The 18,361-nt window shown below is 35.5% G+C and overlaps 1 protein-coding gene across 1 annotated transcript in view; it reads right to left on the reverse strand.

Moving 5' to 3' along the window:
- Window positions 1-2,325, reverse strand: part of pcyt1bb (phosphate cytidylyltransferase 1B, choline b) — a 5,979-nt gene extending 3,654 nt beyond the window's left edge. Inside the window, exons 1-4 of the mRNA XM_016529409.1 lie at window positions 2,109-2,325; window positions 1,097-1,196; window positions 902-1,018; window positions 567-718 (exon numbers count right to left, since the gene is read on the reverse strand). Of these exons, the coding sequence (XP_016384895.1) occupies window positions 567-718; window positions 902-1,018; window positions 1,097-1,196; window positions 2,109-2,210 (471 nt within the window). The 5' untranslated portion in view covers window positions 2,211-2,325. The remainder of the gene's footprint in view (window positions 1-566; window positions 719-901; window positions 1,019-1,096; window positions 1,197-2,108) is intronic.
- Between the last annotated feature and the right edge of the window lie 16,036 nt (window positions 2,326-18,361).

The following is an 18,361-nucleotide window of genomic DNA, read 5'->3' on the forward strand; positions in this document are numbered from 1 at the left end:
TAATTAAAATGCTCCGACTTTTAGTTGACTGAAACTTGACTAGACTAAAAAGAGTACGAACGTGACTAAAACTAATAAAAACTAAAATGACAGCTTCACACAAAGACTAGACTAAAACTAAAATTAAAACAGGCCGCCAAAAACAACACTAGTTACGAGTCCGACTCTAACCATTAGGCCACGACTTCCCCATATAGATATCTGTGCTGTTTAATGCATTTGAGACGTTGTGTTTTCCTCGGTGCATAACTGACATTTCACAGGTATATTTTTCATCTGTAAATGTTAGAAAGTCATGCAAACATATCCATTTTGCTGTCAGGAGTTTTTTCTACTTTTGTAGAATTTTAAACCTACGTATAAAGTGTATTTTTATGATAGCAGTAACTGGGTAAATCGTGTCGCATCGCATCGGTAGCTGCTTCACATGTATCTTTAATGTATCGTATCGTTGGCTATGCATCGAGACTCCATCGAGTCATGGAGATGCACATCCCTAATATATATATATATATATATATATATATGTATGTATGTATATTACAATTAACTAAATATGAATTTACCTTGTGTTTTTCCAGGAATTCAGATGTGAGGGTCCAGGGAGCGTCACGGACCACCTCGTCCACATAACGACAGTGTATAAGGGCTTCATAGCGTTCATCCTCTGTCATCACTGTATAGCCTTTATACTTGTGTGTCAGGGCATCACTGCATACTGAAAGAGAGACACACAAGGTATGTAGCAGTCATCAGACATGGTTTAAAATAATGCCACAAAAAAAAGCCATGCATACACAATGGCTTTTTCAGATTTTGGACACTTTTGAAGGTGATGACATAGATGTGTATGTTTTGCTGCAAAACTGGACAAGAGTGTATGTGTGCCAGTGTGACTCACCGCCAACAATCAGTTGCGTGTTTGGGAACAAGTTCTTGGCCTGCATCAGAGCCCGGGCATGACCTGAATGGAAGAGGTCAAAGATTCCATCGGCATACACTCGTACGGGCCGATGAGCTGCACAAAACCAAAACAAACATACTTGCAATTTGGATTCACCAAATTCTTGGAGTTATACTTATCTGTTTCTCTTACCTGGAGTGCCACGGCGAGCCTGGGCTAAAGTCACTTTGTCATGTGGGGTGTCTGAGGCGCTGCCTGATTGTTTAGCAAAGATGGCTGGTTCTCTAAGAGCCTGTGAGAGAAATGTCTGTTATGATGCATAATAAGAAAATGATTGGCATAAAGCACATGTACTCTATGCAAACCTTGTGTTTTGTGGAATAGAAGAGGCGAAGCTGTCTGAATTGACAAAAATTTAAATAATCAGATGTTTTAATGAAATGCTGTATAAAAATTTAATTGCAGAAGGTCCAATGAGTTTTTGGTACCTCCTTGAACGAAGTTGAAATGATTAATTGTTTTCTCAATTATCTTCTATCTGAAGTGTGATAAGAGACACTGAACATAAGCACTCTGTAAATATGCTGGTGTTCGATAAACATGCATGAATGAGTGTGTGCATGAACTCCCAATAATCTATGATGTTGTAATTGCCCTTTGAACCATCAGCTGTTCAGGAGGGAAGCCCTCAGAGGGCCACAGATATAGACAGTAATTGCACCACACCACTGCTTGATAACTCAAATGGTGGATATGAAGTATGAGTTGCATATAAAACAAATAATAATTGCCATGAGGAAGGCATTGGGCTTGGAATCTGTACCCAGTATCTGCACTCAGATAAGAAACTCCAGAGGTTACGTGAGAGAAATACCAATGATGGAAAGCCATGTGCTGTTCTTTTTGTTTCATATCATTTCCATCCTCAGTGTATTTTAAAGCATTCATTGGTGATTAAACAACTCTATATTATACTGATGCAAATCTTTGTCTGGATGGGTCTGTAGAGATATGCATATTTTTAAATTTCTTAATATAAAATCGACATATATCACTGTAGTTATATTCTTAATAGTTACTTTTTAATAGTATATTCTTAATAGTAACTATTTTAGAAAGGGCAGGAAAGTCCATGATTCAGAGCCAAACAGACGCTGCATGGTCAAATTCTGAAATTATAAAATTGTTCGTTGTTCAAACTAACCTTAATTGGTGGCCGTTTGCGCTGCTGCTGTTGCTGTGTTTGAACCCCTCCTCGACCAGCACGACCATTAGCACGGGACCCATTTCGCCTCCTGTTCACCATGGTAGAGATTTTAGTTTACCGTCCCGTGCTTTTGGCTATGCACTGGTTGCACTCACCAGATGTGTCACAAGCCTTTGCTTTTACTCCTGTACTGATAGCTGGCCAGTCATACTGACCCTTGTGACGAGGCAAAAGAGCAAAGGTTGGTTTTTCATGTTACTTAAATACTTTGTAGGCCCAATCAAATGTATTATTTAAAAAATATTGTATGCTATGTTCTTTCTATTTATCCTTGGGAAGACTAAATTGCCATGGGTTCCCTTCAGATTGTCCTATGGGATTTTGTAATGTTTTTTTTTTACAAGTAATACAAAGTCTGTGGTTAACATAAATTGATAATACTTGGGTGTTTTGTTTTACAATGTAAACTGCACAAACTCACACCCCTTATGTAGTTACTTATTACAAACATATGTTTTAAAAAATAAACATAACTGCTTCACATTTTGTGTTTTCAGTATTTTGTAGGTGTGTGTAATTCAAGTTGTAGAGCAAAATGTCCAAGTATTGTCAGTTGATATTTACCACAGACCTTGTTTTACTCATAAATTGAAAACCCCATAGGAAAATGGCTCTGACAAATAGGACAATTAGTCTTTGGTTTTGATGTCATGGCTGCAGCACTATATTGAGCTCCAAATTTAACACATCCCCTACCACTCCCGCTGCAAGAAATTACATAACTTTAAAATTGTGCATCTATTCTAATGAATCTATTGACCCACATTTTAGAGAGGGTTATCTTGATTAAAGCAGTCAAATAACCATGATCCTGACTGATGGGTTACTGCTGCTTGCATTGGCCTCTCAGTTCCGCCAAGCCCTGTTGAACTCTGAGTTTAACGCGGGTCCTATCAACTCATAAAATGTTGATCAGGTAAAAGAGTAGAGTCATATGCAGATGCCCAATAAAAAAAGCGTTATTCCTTGGAGCTAAAGTGGGAGGAGTGCAAAAGATTAAATCTGCCATTAATCAATGGTTCATGGTAATGGTAATCAAACTCCTGCTGGATTAGTGTTTGTGGTTGGGTTGTGGGTAGTAATCCACAAGTTGGTAATAGCCTATATGTAAAACCTTATCCACTGTGGGCTGTGGTAGACCAGCTTTCATTGATCCCCCAGCAAGCTTGTTGAATGATTATTGTACTGATATTGTATTTGTAATTAATTAGTTTACTGAAGAAATACATGTTGTAAACATTTGATGTACCTCCTAGTATCTTTTCTTTACTGCAAAACTTTGACTTATAAGGATTTAATTCATGGTACAAACAAGGAAATATTTGCATTTCCTTTTCCTTTTATTTGCCTAGCCCTGCCTGGATCATTGTTTTTTATATTGGTACATCTTGCAGTGCATTCCTTAAGTTGAGAAACCTGCCAAGCCTGTCAACTTTTTTTTTTCCGGTAAGCAATTACGTCAGTAAAATATGAAAAATATGTGTTTTCACATTTTTGAGCAGGAGTCATTAAGGTGTGATCATTATTTTCCGGAGTTGTTCATTCAAAGTCAGTAGTTACCTGTGGAAGTATGCTTTACCATTTGGGGTTATTTTTTCTGGATTTTGACTTCATTGTGGAGCAGTTGGATGATTGGAATTTCACAGTGTCAAGGCTTCATTTAACCATGCTGAACCCAGGGACAAAAAGGTGATATGAACTTTTTGCTGTGAATGACTATTAGAAAGCTTTACATTGTTGACTTCTTTTGTAGTTTTGGTTGGCAATAACTTTTGTAATAACTTAAAATTTTGTAATAACTCCAATATTGTAACAACTTTAAACAGTAAGCCTACATAATTAACAATAATACACTTCACATAAAATATGATGTGACCTAAAAAGTAACCTAAAAATTGCTCACTTTATGCAAGTTTAAAAATGTATAAATGTTTTTGCATTGTAAGTCAATATATATAGCCAAGTGACATTTATTATAAAGAAAGACAGCACAAGAACACCTTCCAATCAAAACAATCAAAATATTCAGGTATCATTTTTTATTTGGTTTCAAATACTAAAACAATGGATATATTGTTCAAAATGTTTAGTCACTTAAGTGACTTATACAAAGTGTTCAAATACTTAAATACTTTAGTTTAATTATTTGGATATATAATACTGATCTGTCAAGCATTATGCAATATAATAATGTTTATTCATATTATTAATCATTGTTTTTATAATGTGTCAACATCTTGTGTATGTTGCTGCAAAATGTAATGTATTAATAACACATTAATTCATAGTTCTTATATATTTATGCATTTCATATAAACGTCTTATTTTTCCACCAATCAGAATGAATGTGTCGCACTACGTAATAAATCTCTATACATACTAACAATCGAGGGCTTGCGTTTAAAACGCAGCTAAGCTAATCGTATTGTTACGAAGATCAAATCTGCACAATCAAGAACAGCAACATACCTACAAGACATTTCAATGGTATGTAATCTAAAAATAAGTTTGCAATTACGTATAGCTATCAAAGGTTTATAAACCTAAAAAGATTGCAGTGGCTATAGATCTGGCATAGATGTCTGACCGGAAGAATAAAATGGAGATGAGCATGCTAGTCGCAACAAGAAAAGAACACAATTTAAAATAGTTTATCTTAATATTTATTATAAACTACTGTTTACACTGTAGTTTATAATACTGTTATAAATACAATTTAATTGAGTTTTCAAACATATCTCTCCATAAAAAACTTGCTAGCAGTGCTTCATGCTAGCAAGTGACGAAGCAATTTCATGATCAGTATCTTTCCTCTTCCCTGTAAGGTAAAGGTTTCAATAATAATTAATAACTAGTCTCTTTCATTAATTAGGATAAAGAGATTTTAAAAAGAGATTTTAGTTGTTTAGAATGCAAATACGTTAACATCGCCGAACAGGCACTCAGTCTGATAAAGTCTGCATTGCTCTTGACAGAGATATCTTTTGTTCTTCATATTTTTGGCATGAGGTTTTACATTAATTATATACATGATATTTTTTTTTAATTAGGGGAACACATGCTGCAATTTCTCCTGCTTGAAAGATGTTGGATTGTGTCCAACTGTCGTCGATACTTGCCAGCTTAAGGTAGTCAGGTCTATTCAAACCATTCATTCATTAAACATCTTTAAAAAGTTTTTATTTTGCATGATATCCATTTTATTGTGTTTTAGTATCCTGTCCAGTGTGTGGACAACTGTGATGGTCGAGATGGACAAGTGGTGTTTGACAATTTTTTCCATTCCATCAGTCAACCAAACGTAAGTCATAACCTGAATTTGCTCAGTTGTATTATTTTGAGAGGTCATGCTCTATTGTGAATACAGTCATGGCTAAACAGTTTTGGAATGATATATCACATTATTAGCTTTATAATACTCACATGTCATATTATATTCACAGCATGGTTTCAAGTGCTTAAAAACTAACAAACACTGTATTTAAATTAAGTCAATATTGTTAGATGCTGTTGAAGTGTTAATGTGTAATGTGTTTTAGATTTCTATTCAATGCCTGGAGAATCCAGAGGGTGAAGATGGAATAGTGGTGTTTGAGTCAGAATCATTTCCCAATCATTTCCAATACACTCGTCAACCAAATGTATGTTATGATAATTCATTCAGCCCGACATTGCTCAAATTGATCAGAATTGGTTATTTGTAATGTATAATGCTGCTATGCTTTCATGTAATTTAAAGGATTTACAAGCTTGAGATTACAGTTAGTAGTAATAGTAAATGCTGTGGTCAGGGTAAAGTGTAAAAAAGTGATTGGCAACTATAAAACTGAAAGTTTGAATGAAATAAATACGGTTAGGAGCAGCTTAAGTGTTGTTTTTACATATTAAAACCAATGTAATGTCTTTCAGGCTTCTGTCCAATGCCTGGAAAATCCAGAGGGTAAAGATGGAGTAGTGGTGATCGGCCGTGAATCATTTCCAATGCTCCTGTTGTTGCATCTCTCAAGTGGAAGACTTTGATAAAGATGCCTGATGCGTATTCATTTACATATGCCTGTAAAAAGTATTATTACTTGAACAAATGTATATGTGAATGAATCAGTATTTGTTTTTTATTAAAATATTTTTAAACAGCTTTTATATTTTTTATTTCTTTGTTCACAACTAGGGCTGGGCAAAAATAATAATAATCGATTTTCCGATTAATCGTTTTTTTTAAATGACGTCGATTCGATTCACAACTGAATTTAGCACAAACAAACAAATTACTCGTAAACCTGCAAGGGCTTCAAGGTTAACCCAACTCTGCAAGACCAGACCAGGGTTTATTTTCATGTACATTAGATTCTCCAGGATCTCTTGATCAATAGTCTTACTGCACATTCAAAAACATATGAATTTCACCACTTTTTAAAGGCCAGAAATAGTTTTTACTTTGAGATTTGTCATGCATCTGGACTGTCTCTTCGGTAAGGTTCCTGTGGTAATGGATACATAGATATTCTTTAGTTTCAACATTTTTCATCAAGTTTATTAGATAACTAGTTGTATTTTGAAGCACTGCTATAGTTTTTCCCCCCCAAGGCGTTGTTAGAAGCCAGTGTTTCCTGGCTTCCTTTCATTAAAGGGGTCATAGGATGCCCATTTTCCACAAGTTGATATGATTCTTTAGGGTCTTAATGAAAAGTCTGTAACATAGTTTGGTTAAAATTTCTCAATGGTAGTGTAAAAAAAACACCTTTTTTACCCTTTCAAAAACAGCTCTTTTCAACAAAAAAACACTGGGTGGATTTTATCATTTTAGGGTGGTTGTGTACACACACTGCCAACACACATTTCAGTTCAAACAACTTGTAAAAGTGCATGTAGCATTATATGACCCCTTTAATTAGGATGAATAAAGATTAAAACGAGATTTTAACTTGCAACTTTAACTTTAAAGGGGTCATAGGATGCTACATGCACTTTTACAATAACTGAAATGTGTGTTGGTAGTGTGTGTACACAACCATCCTATAATGATAAAAATCCACCCAGTGTTTTTGTAAACAATCTCTCTGAGAGCAGCTTGAAAGAGAGGGGCGGGGTCAGCAGAGCTCATTAACATTTAAAGGAAAATGCTACAAAAATGGCTTGATCTGAAAAGAGCTGTTTTTGACAGGGTAAAAAAGGTGTTTTTTTACACTACCATTGAGAAATTTTAACCAAACTATGTTACAGACTTTTCATTAAGACCCTAAAGAATCATATCAACTTGTGGAAAATGGGCATCCTATGACCCCTTTAAACAATGCAAATACACAAATTAAGTTGTTTGGATTGCAAACATGTTAACATCGCAGAACAGGCACCCAGTCTTATAAAGACTGCATTGCTCTTGACAGAGATATCTTTTGTTCTTCATATTTTTGGCATGAAGTTATACATTAATTATATACATCATATATTTTTTGTTAAATTAGGGGAACTCATGCTGCAATTTCTCCTGCTTGAAAGATGTGGAGTTGTGTCCAACTGTCGTAGATACTTGGCAGCTTAAGGTAGTCAGGTTTATCTAAACCATTCATTCTTTAAACATCTTTAAAAAGTGAACAGTTAACAGTCAGTTCTTGTCAGAGCCAGTGCTTTCGGGCAACCCAAGTTTGAGTCCTGGCCTCATGGTCTTTTCCGAAACCCCTCCCTCTTTTCGCTTCTTGTCCTCTCTCCAACTGTACTATCTAAATAAAAAAATAAAAAACAGTCAGTTCTTGAATTCCATGTGTTGGAAGCAGGAAAAATGGGTAAGCGAAAAGATCTGAGTGACTTTGACAAGGGCCAAATAGTGCTGGCTAGAGAACTGGGTCAGAGCATCTCCAAAATGACAAGTCTTGTGGGCTGTTACTGCATGCAGTGGTCAGTACCTACCAAAAGTAGTGCAAGGAAGGACAACCATTGAACCAGCGTCAGGGTCAAGGGCATCCAAGGCTTACTGATGCAAAAATCAAAAGTGATATCTCTTTAATATCTCAAAATCTGTCCTAGACAGAAATTAGTTTACTTTAACATCAAATGGAGACTTTTGCTTGAGTCTCCTGTTTGAGACTCTGGATCTCTCACATTTGTCTTCTTCAAAGGGGTGGTTCACTGTTTTTTTCTAGGCTTGATTGTGTTTATGGGGTGCAGTCTAACGTGTTAATGCTTCGTTTAAAAAAAAAACGCATTATTTTTTCACATAATTTACCTTTATTCCACACCGCTCTGTCCCTTCTCTGAGAAACGGGCTGATCTTTTCCTGTTTTTATGAAGCCCTCAGAAATAGGTGATGGGCTCTGATTGGTTAGCTAAAGTGAAATCGCAATCAGCCACCCCTTTAAGCTTTAGAAGAGATCTCAACAACATCACACACTGTGCTCAAATCTTTCTCCTAAACTAAAGATTCTGGAGGTCTCATACGGTCTCCTTTAAAGCTTTAGAAGAGATCTCAAAACTACTTGAGTACTTGAAAGGCACTAAATAAAGTTTTAAAAAAAAATCCATATCAGAGTTTAAGGCTATATTAAGAGTGAAGTTTTGCAGAAATAAGGATAACATTATTCTTAATTGTTGACCATATAGAGCCATACAGTTTATGTGCATAGGGCACATCATTTGACTTAATCCTGGACTAATTTGATTAATAATACATATTATATGGTGCAAATGTTTAAAGGGGTCATATGATGTTGCTAAAAAGAACATTATTTTGTGTATTTGGTGTAATGAAATGTGTCTATTATTGAAACATTTGACTTGGTGCACACTTTGGAAAGTTGTTGAGATCAATTCTTAAATTTAGAACAGACAAATGTGAGAGCTCCCATGTCTTTAGTGTAGAAGAAAGTACAGTGTGTGATGTTGTTGAGATCTCTTCTAAACTTTAGAGGAGAGAAATGTTTGAGATCCAGAGTCCTTAGTTTATGGGGAAAATGAGCACACTATGTGCTGAGATCTTGTTTAAAACTTTAGAGGAGACGAATATGAGACCACTGAAGTCTTTAGTTTAGGAGAAAGATTTGAGGACAGTGTGTGATGTTGCTGAGATCTCTGCTAAAGCTTTAAAGGAGACAAATGTTAGAGATCCAGTGACTCTGAGGAGAAAAATCTGAGCATAATGTGTGCAGATGACGGGTTAGGGTTAGGGTAAAGTAGCAAGAGACTCAAGCAAAAGTCTCCATTAATGTTAAAGTAATCTAATTTGGGTCTAGTAAAAATATTTGATGTCAAAGAGATCTCATTTTAATAAAACATTTTTTTTAAATAGTGTCTTGAAAGAGATTACAGCAAGACAATATAGAGATCTCTCATGTTTCTCACAGAACATTTGCATTTTGGACTCCTTACTCTCAGAATTTTCTCATGTCTCAATTTTGTCTACTTTTATTTCTCCTAAGGAATTTTAGGATAAACTGACACACTGTTGATATATGATAAAATATATGAGAATCACAACTTAGCTCTCCTGAGTCTCTGAGCTTAGAAAGAGCAACTTCTGCGCAATAGAATATTCCTATACACTCTTAAAAATAAAGGTGCTTAAAAGGTTCTTCACAGCGATGCCATAGAAGAACCATTCAGTCAAAGGTTCTTTAAAGAACCATCTCTTTCTTACCTTTTTATAATCTGAAGAACCTTCTTTCGCCACAAAAAAAAACCTTTTGTGAAACAGAAAGGTTCTTCAGATGTTTAAGGTTCTTTATGGAACCATTTAGACAAAAAAGGTTCTTCTATGGCATCGTGAAGCACCTTTATTTTTAAGAGTGTAATGGAGTCTTGAAAGAGATTCAGTAAAGAGATATTCTATGTTAATTTTCAGTTTTGACTCTTTCTCTAAAATATTTCTCATGTCTCAATTGTGTCTACTTTTATTTCTCTTAAGGAATTTTATGAGAAACATCTGAAACACAACTGATACAATGAGAGAGAAATGAGAATCACAACGAAGACTCACAAACTTAGAAAGAGCTAACTCCTACACAATAAAATATTCCTATAATGGAGTCTAGAAAGAGACTGCAGCAAGACAGTAAAGAGATTCTGTTTCTTTCACCACATTCTCAGTTTTGACTTCTTTTCTCTCAAACATTTCTCATGTCTCATTTGTGTCTACTTTTATTTCTCCTAAGGAATTTTAGGAGAAACATATAAAATGCTTAGGAAGAGCAAACTTCCTGATCCTTCTGTAGCTCCTCCGTGGTGTGTGGCACAGTTGTTGCTCCTTAACATTTGCTTCACCAGCTCCACCCTGCTATATATATTTTATGTCTTGACTTGATTGCGTGTAAATGGTTGCATATGTGGGTTGCATAAATTTAAATAGAAAAAAGGCCACTCTTAAAAAAGTTTGAAAACCATGATCTACACAATATTAGGCCAGTGGTTTTAATGTTGTTGGCTTTCACAAGATAATAGGTTTAGTACTAGCATGCTTCCATTCATTAAAGATATTATGAAGAACATTGGTAACCACTGTCTTCCATTTAATGAAAAGAGAGATGTATTTCTCAAGATATCTTTAATGTTCCACAGGAGACAGACATGTTATACAGGTTTGGAACCACATGAGAGTGAGAAAATGATGACAAATTTTTTATTTTTCAGTGAATTATCCCTTTAAGATCTTTCACAATGGTCAGCTAGTGTTGTGGGCCAGAATAAACTACAATGTACACAAAAATCTATGCTGAAGTGTTTCCTGCCATTACAGTTGTGTTGTAACTGGCAAAACTTTGCAAATAGTGTGTGCAGCCCCATCAAGACCAGCAGAGGTCAGTATAACAGTTTAAATTATAACCGTTTTTATTTAAAAATGCCTCCTCTAGGTATTTACCCTTTCTTAATGTGATGCATCTCTTTCATGATCTTTCTCTATTCTACATTTTTGGGTCTTTACCTCTGCTGAATTTAATATATGTTTGGCAGAGATAAGACAACCACTTTTTCTTTTGATCAAAGAGTACCCGAACATAAATGAGCTTCTATTTATCAGCAAATCCAGCTGGTTAACTCAGCATTTAGTGTGTTCTGGTTTCACTCTACAGAGCTGCAAGAACATTGTGAGCAAAAATTGATGGGAAACATAGAACTTTGTGAATGATGCAATTGTATAGAAATGTGTTGTGTTTATACAGAGTTTTTCTGATCTATATATAGACTTTGAAACACTGTCAAATCATGACACTTGATTTGATAGAGGGAGAAGGACAGAGAAAGAAAGAACAGGAAAAATAACTACTTTAGTCTCACTGATATATATATCCATGGCTGTCTTTAAACTAATCTTTGTCTAAACAAAGACTGACAAAACATGATGTATGATCACTATCCAAGAACAATTATTTTATTTGTTTTGTAGTAGAGTACTATTTAACGCAATGAATTAGCTCTGTTTTCAAACACAGAAAAAGAACATGGCTAATTTTGAATTAGCAATATGATTAATCTAATCATGTGGCCATTGTTACCTCGTCCTTGAACAAACAGGTCAACAACAGGCCAGTGTCTGCCAAAATAACTGTTGTGCTGATTGAATAAGGTGTTAAGAGTAATAAATCACTTCACTCACCACTTGCTGCTCTATAAATACACGGTAGGCCACGCATTTGTCTGAAACAAACGTAGTCAGCACTTCAAGCACATAGTCAACGGTCTTGTACAGGCTACTGCCCAGAAGCAAAATGGCAGACAGCCATCTCACTTTTCTTAGAGGCATCTCTGAAGCGTTGGGCATTTAGTGGACAGATTATCCCTATTACTTGCCAAAGTAAATCACCAGCTAAATTTAGCCATACAGGACACAATCAGTTTCAGGGAACTATGATGAAATCAAAATTAACAGAATGATATTCAGATGTGTTGCCAGGAAGATGACACGTAGGCAATATCTGTTATTTCTTTGGAAGGCATAGCTAAATGTAATTCAAGTTAAACTGTAATTTGCCCTTCTTATACATTATACATTTAAAAAAACATAATATAATATGGAATTATTGGTATCAAATGATATCTATCTATCTATCTATCTGTCTGTCTGTCTGTCTATCTATTAATATCAGCCTTTTATCAGTAATTAAGCATAAAATAAATAATATAATATTGTATAATAATAATAAATATAATATAATATAATAAAATAATAATGTGATTTAATTCTTATAATGTAAATGACATTTTAATGTAATTACTAATTTAATTTTAAGATTTTTCTCTGCAAATTTATTTTCATTTACATGTACACTGTAAAAAATGACCGTGAATTTAACGGTAAAAGACTGTAAAAATGCTACAGTAAAAACCTGTTAAATGGTTAACGGTAAATTCCCCTACTATATACGGTGAAAAACTGTATTGGATGGCCAACGGAAATTACAAGAAGGTGGATGTACTGTGTAAGTGGTAGTTACATAAGAAGTTAACTAAGGAAACTGTTGACAGAATATGCTTCCATTAATATCATGACCCTGTCAGTGAAAATATGGGTGAGTATCTCTTTCAAAGCTGAATGCCATTTATCGTCAGGTTTAGTCAGGTGGCAACAAAGTGTTCCTTCAGTCAACATATTCTTTAGAACAGTGGTTCTCAAACCTCTCACCCCCAGCACTGCACATTTTGTATGTCTCCCTATATCTGACACACCCACTTCAGGTCTTGCAGTCTCCACTAATGAGCTGGTGAGTTGAATCAGGTGTGATAGATGAGGGAGACATACAAAATGTGCAGGGTTGGGGGTACTCCATGGAGAGGTTTGAGAACCACTGCTTTAGAAGATATTTTTAATGGTTTCAGTATTGCATGAATAAGATCCCAAGTGTTTTCATGTAAGTTTCTGGTGCTATACAATGAGTCGTCAATGTGTTAGCTAGCTAATAATTGAAGTTTACTGTTTGCAATCCTACCCATGTGTCTTTTTAAGCCTCTAGTATATTGAAGAGCAGGTGCAAAATGAGCCCCATTATCTGATCAGTAGCTAGTGTGTGAAAATGCCATTTAGGTCAGCTGCCGCAGGACCAGCTATGCAACTATGGAAAGAAGGTGGCACCTCCTAATGCTCTATATTCAGTGACAGGCTTTTTCAGAACCACATTCAGTGCTCTCCAGGTTTCCAGGAACATAAAATGAGGTTCTAGAGCAAATCATAGGTTGCGTCATGACAAACAGCTTAATTCGCTTTTGTTATTCATGGAAAGTTCTGGCCGTGCAAAAGGGTGGTTGCTTTGACTGACACACTGCTGATGGAAATGATTCAGGCTGTTAATACTAAATGTCATTTAAGGCATTATAATGATCTCCAATAATAAATACACTGAATGAAGTCTATGCATTTAACACAGTAGGTTGAGTGGCAGGTTGAATTGACATGCTAGTGTGTAACATGTGTAACATGTTGGCTGAATGGAGGCAATGGAAATAAAAAATGGCTTGAAATTGTTAACAAAAATAAACAAAATAATACACTATCCTATTTGTGGCCATGGACCACAAAAACAGTCATAAGGGTCGATTTTTCTAAATTGAGATTTATACATAATCTGAAAGCTGAATAAATAAGCTTTCCATTTCCATCCGAGATACAACTATTTGAAAATCTGGAATATGAGGGTGCAACAAACTCAAAATATTGAGAAGATTGCCTTTAAAGTTGTCCAAATGAAGTCCTTAGCAATGCATATTACTAATCAAAAATTAGGTTTTGGTATATTTACGGTAGGAAATTTACTAAGTATCTTCATAGAACATGATCTGTACTTAATATCCTAATGATTTTGGGCATAAAAGAAAAATCGTTAATGTTGATGTTTTGTAGGCTATTGCTAAAAATATACTCGTGCGACTTAAAGGGATAGTTCACCCAAAAATGAAAATTCTGTCACCATTTACTCACCCTCATGTCGTTCCAAACCTGTATGAGTTGCTTTCTTATGTTGAACACAAAAGAAGATATTTTGAAGATGGTTGGTAATCAAACAGTTGATGGTTGCCATTGACTTCCATAGTATTTTTTTTCCTACTATGGAAGTCAATGGCAACCACCAACTGTTTGATTACCAGCAATCTTCAAAATATCTTCTTTTATGTTCAACATAAGAAAGCAACTCATACAGGTTTGGAACGACATGAGGGTGAGTAAATGATGACAGAATTTTCATTTGTGGGTGAACTATCCCTTTAAGACTGGTTTTGTGGTCCAGGGTCACATTTAAGTATTATAAGTGTAGGTTATTATATAATTAATATTACCATTTGAGTAATATAATAAATGGGCTTGTTTTGGGTAGTGCACTTAAATTTCATTGTATGTATCATGCAATGACAATAAAGGAAATTGAATAAAATCAAATCTTATCAAATATATAATATAATATATATAAAGATGAACAGCACCTGTTTTGTTCCTGAATGATTCAGTGTTTTTGAACAAATCAGTTGAGTGAATGATTAAATAACTTGTAAGTCAGTCACTTGTTTAGTTTTTTAAAGAATGAGTTTTTGAAAGAATTGGTTGAATGAATGATTCAGTTATCAGTGACTTTTTTGAATAAATCAGTTGAGTGAAAGATTGTCTCTCATAAAGTAAGTGGGTGCATCCGAAATTGCATACTTACCTACTGTACACTAGGCAAAAAAAAAAAAAAAAAACAGTATGGGAAAAGAGGAGTATGTTCTGTATCTGCTGTATAGTAGGCAAAAAACAGTATGTGAAAAGAGTAGTATGTTCTGTGTTAGATATGTGATACTTAAATTTGACCTGAATTTGAAGGCAATATCCCTACTTTTTTTTCTGCCAGAAGTTGTATATTACTGAATAATGTTTGTGGCATTCTTATCATGTGGATGTTTGCTCTTTGTGGTGGGTGTTGGATCATTGTAGGTGACGTGTGGTAGTAAAATATAGAAGCATCTTGATTTATTGAGGTGTCAGTATCAGCATACTGCTATAACTATTGCTGCCATCCTGGGCATCTGTATTAAATAAGAAGGGGCTTTCTGGGGATTTGTGGAGGCACAGAAGGTTTGAGTTCCATGAGCACACTGCCTGAGCACGCACCTAATGGCCTTTTATTGCTCAGCCAGAAACACAGGCAAAGAAACCGGTAGTTGTAGGGTTTGGGGATATTGAAAGAACCAGAGAATTCTTTGAAACTGAGATTTTCAATCGTAGAGGTTGTCAGATCCAGATCCAGTCAGGTATTCTGTAACCCTCTGGAAGTATTTTTCAATCAGCTGAAATTGTGCAGTGATGCTTTATTCTATTTGCTGTTTAGTTCAGTACAGTCACATTCTGATCTTACATTTTGCATTTTCTGAAGCATTTTCATGGTGTCTGCTTACATAACATAACTGTCTAATTTCCGTGTAAATTAAAAGAAACTTCTACTCCACATAAAATACAACTTGTTTTAACTTACTGTATGATCTTGTGTCTGGTGTGCCTTTGGGTGCAGATATTCCTGTCTGAGATATGTGGAGCTTGTGTCAACGTGTCATTCTTCAGTCGGTTGTGATTGTTGTGTCTGTTGAAGATGTGTCAGTTGTGCATTTTCAAAGTACTAACAGCACCTCACTTACCCCTGGGACAGGGATCATCCCACAGTCACGGTCAAACAACTGCTTGTCTTTCAGTCTCTGTTCATTCAACTCTGTTCTATAAGTGTCCCACTCATTAAAACTGGAAGACTCAGGTGTTGCTTTGTTACTAAGAACCAATTTTGGGAAGCTGCTTTGAAACTGTAGTTTACAGTTTAAGGTACAAGCTAATCATAATTCTAAACAGCCACAACATTAAAATCACCGACAGGTGAAGTGAATAACATGTATTATATTGTAACCATGGTACCTTTAGGTGGGATACAGTTAATTAGACAGCAAGTGAACAGTCAGTTCTTGAACTTAATATGTTGGAAGCAGGAAAAATGGGCAAGCAAAAAGATCTGAATGACTTTAAAAAGGGGCAAATAATGATGGCTAGATGACTGGGTCAGAACATCTTCAAAATGGCAAGTCTTGTTTGGTGTTACTGGTATACAGTGGTTAGTACCTACTGAAAGTGGTGCAAGGAAGGACAACCATGGGCGACCAAGGCTAGCACGTCTGGTCCCATCACATAGCTTCTATAGCTCAAATTGTTGAAAAACCTGCAACGCTGCAAAAAAAGAACTACTACAATGAATCTGAGTTTACAGTGCTGAGAAGACAGTTTAGATTAAACAGACTTTCCTACTCCATGTATGAGATCATTCAGATTAGCGCTTTTATTTACTTGCATTAAAAATAGTGATGTAGCTTTTGGTCACTACAGGGCCACTCATAGGATAAAGCAGGCTAGCTGTTATAACTTCCAGTACTTTAAAAACTACTGTCATTCTACTGTAAAAATATATGTTAGTAGAGGCACTACATTTAGTTATTTACTGCTTAACACAGATTTTGTTCATTAAAAAATAAGTTGCCATGCATCACTGCAGAAATTGGACTAGCCTCTTTTGCTCATTGGTTCTTATTCAGATTTTTTTGGTTTACTTTTTATCCTGCCCTATTTGTGTTGTTCATTACTAAGTTGAACCTCTCCACCTTTTTAGGATTGTAGGTCTACAGCATATGACAATTGTTTATGGTCCACTGCCTGCCCTGTGATCCCGCTCACTTCATCATTCTCCGTTTATCGGTCAAGTTAAATGTCGACATACTCCCATATACCCTATTTGTGTTGTTCATTACTAAGTTGAATCTGCCTGCCCTGTGATCCCGCTCACTTCATCATTCTCCGTTTATCGGTCAAGTTAAATGTCGACATACTCCCATAAATGCTTGTTCATGTTTTGCTTATCCTTTTCCAAATCACACAGCATCTTAGAATTAATTTAAATTTCTACATGAAGGCTTATGAAACAATACGCTGAAAAGTGGTGTTATTCATTTATATGTTTTAGAGAGAGAGAGAGAGAGAGTGTGTGTGTTAGATACTGGAAGTGATTTGTTTATATGTGATGACCTCTACAGCAGAGGGATTTAAACAGGTGGGATGTGTTTGTTCAGAAATAATGGTGCTAATCTAGTGCCTACAAATGGGACACATGAGCCTCTCATGTGCTGTCAGTAGCAATCGTCACATTCGTCCATCCCAAACCACTGATTTTCCAAATAGCTTGTCCTGTGTAGGGTTGCAGAGATGCTGGAGCCAATTCCAGCATCTTAGTCTGTAGATAAGGAAGCACCCTGGACAGATGGCCAGTCCATCACAGAGCTCTCACACACTCACACACTCACACATTCAAACTTTTCACTCACACCTACAGGCAATTTTACAGTACACACACAAAATGGTATCGCAAAATAGTGATGTGAGATTTTTGTTGGGTAAGTGCATTAACTTTGTGGAGCTCAATGTTATCTTCTGCCCCAAAACATTGAATTCTATTGAAAAATATACTAATTTACATCTGAATAGTGTTTCCTTTTTCAGAGTCATGCATAGCCAAAAAGTTCACCACCAGAGGTCCCTCTCTTTCACAATATTAATGTGTGCATTATTTCAGTGGTTGATTGCATACATTCACAGAAATATATATATATTATCAGTCTGATGATAAACTGAAAAATATACTAATTTACATCTGAATAGTGTTTCCTTTTTCAGAGTCATGCATAGCCAAAATGTTTCAAGTTCACCACCAGAGGTCCCTCTCTTCACAATATTAATGTGTGCATTATTTCAGTGGTTGATTGCATACATTCACAGAAATATATATATATTATCAGTCTGATGATAAAGATTCCCATTACTTCCCATCTCTTCACAGAATGCCCTTGCCCGCTTGATCACTCTTCTTTGAGAGTGTGCAGCGCTAGCTATGGTCATTTTTAACACTACCAATTAGGATCCTTGATTCAGCATCAAGATAAAACATGTTGTGTGGTGATCTGTGTACTGCATTGTAGAGTATTCTTTTAAATAGTGCACAGTTGCTTCAAATACAGCAATTGTCATTAAAGGGATAGTTCACCCCAAAATATATTCTGTAATCAATTACTCACCCTCATATTGTTCCAAATTTGTATGATTTTCTTTCTTCTATGGAACTTTTGAACAACATCAAAGTGTTTTTTTTTTCTGTCCACACAATAAATGTCAACGGGGCCCAGTGTTGTTTTTGGACCCAATTGACTTTCATTGTGTG

This window comes from Sinocyclocheilus rhinocerous, unplaced genomic scaffold (assembly GCF_001515625.1).
Source record: "Sinocyclocheilus rhinocerous isolate Xijiao unplaced genomic scaffold, SAMN03320098_v1.1 scaffold33, whole genome shotgun sequence".
Taxonomy (NCBI): Eukaryota; Metazoa; Chordata; class Actinopteri; order Cypriniformes; family Cyprinidae; genus Sinocyclocheilus; species Sinocyclocheilus rhinocerous.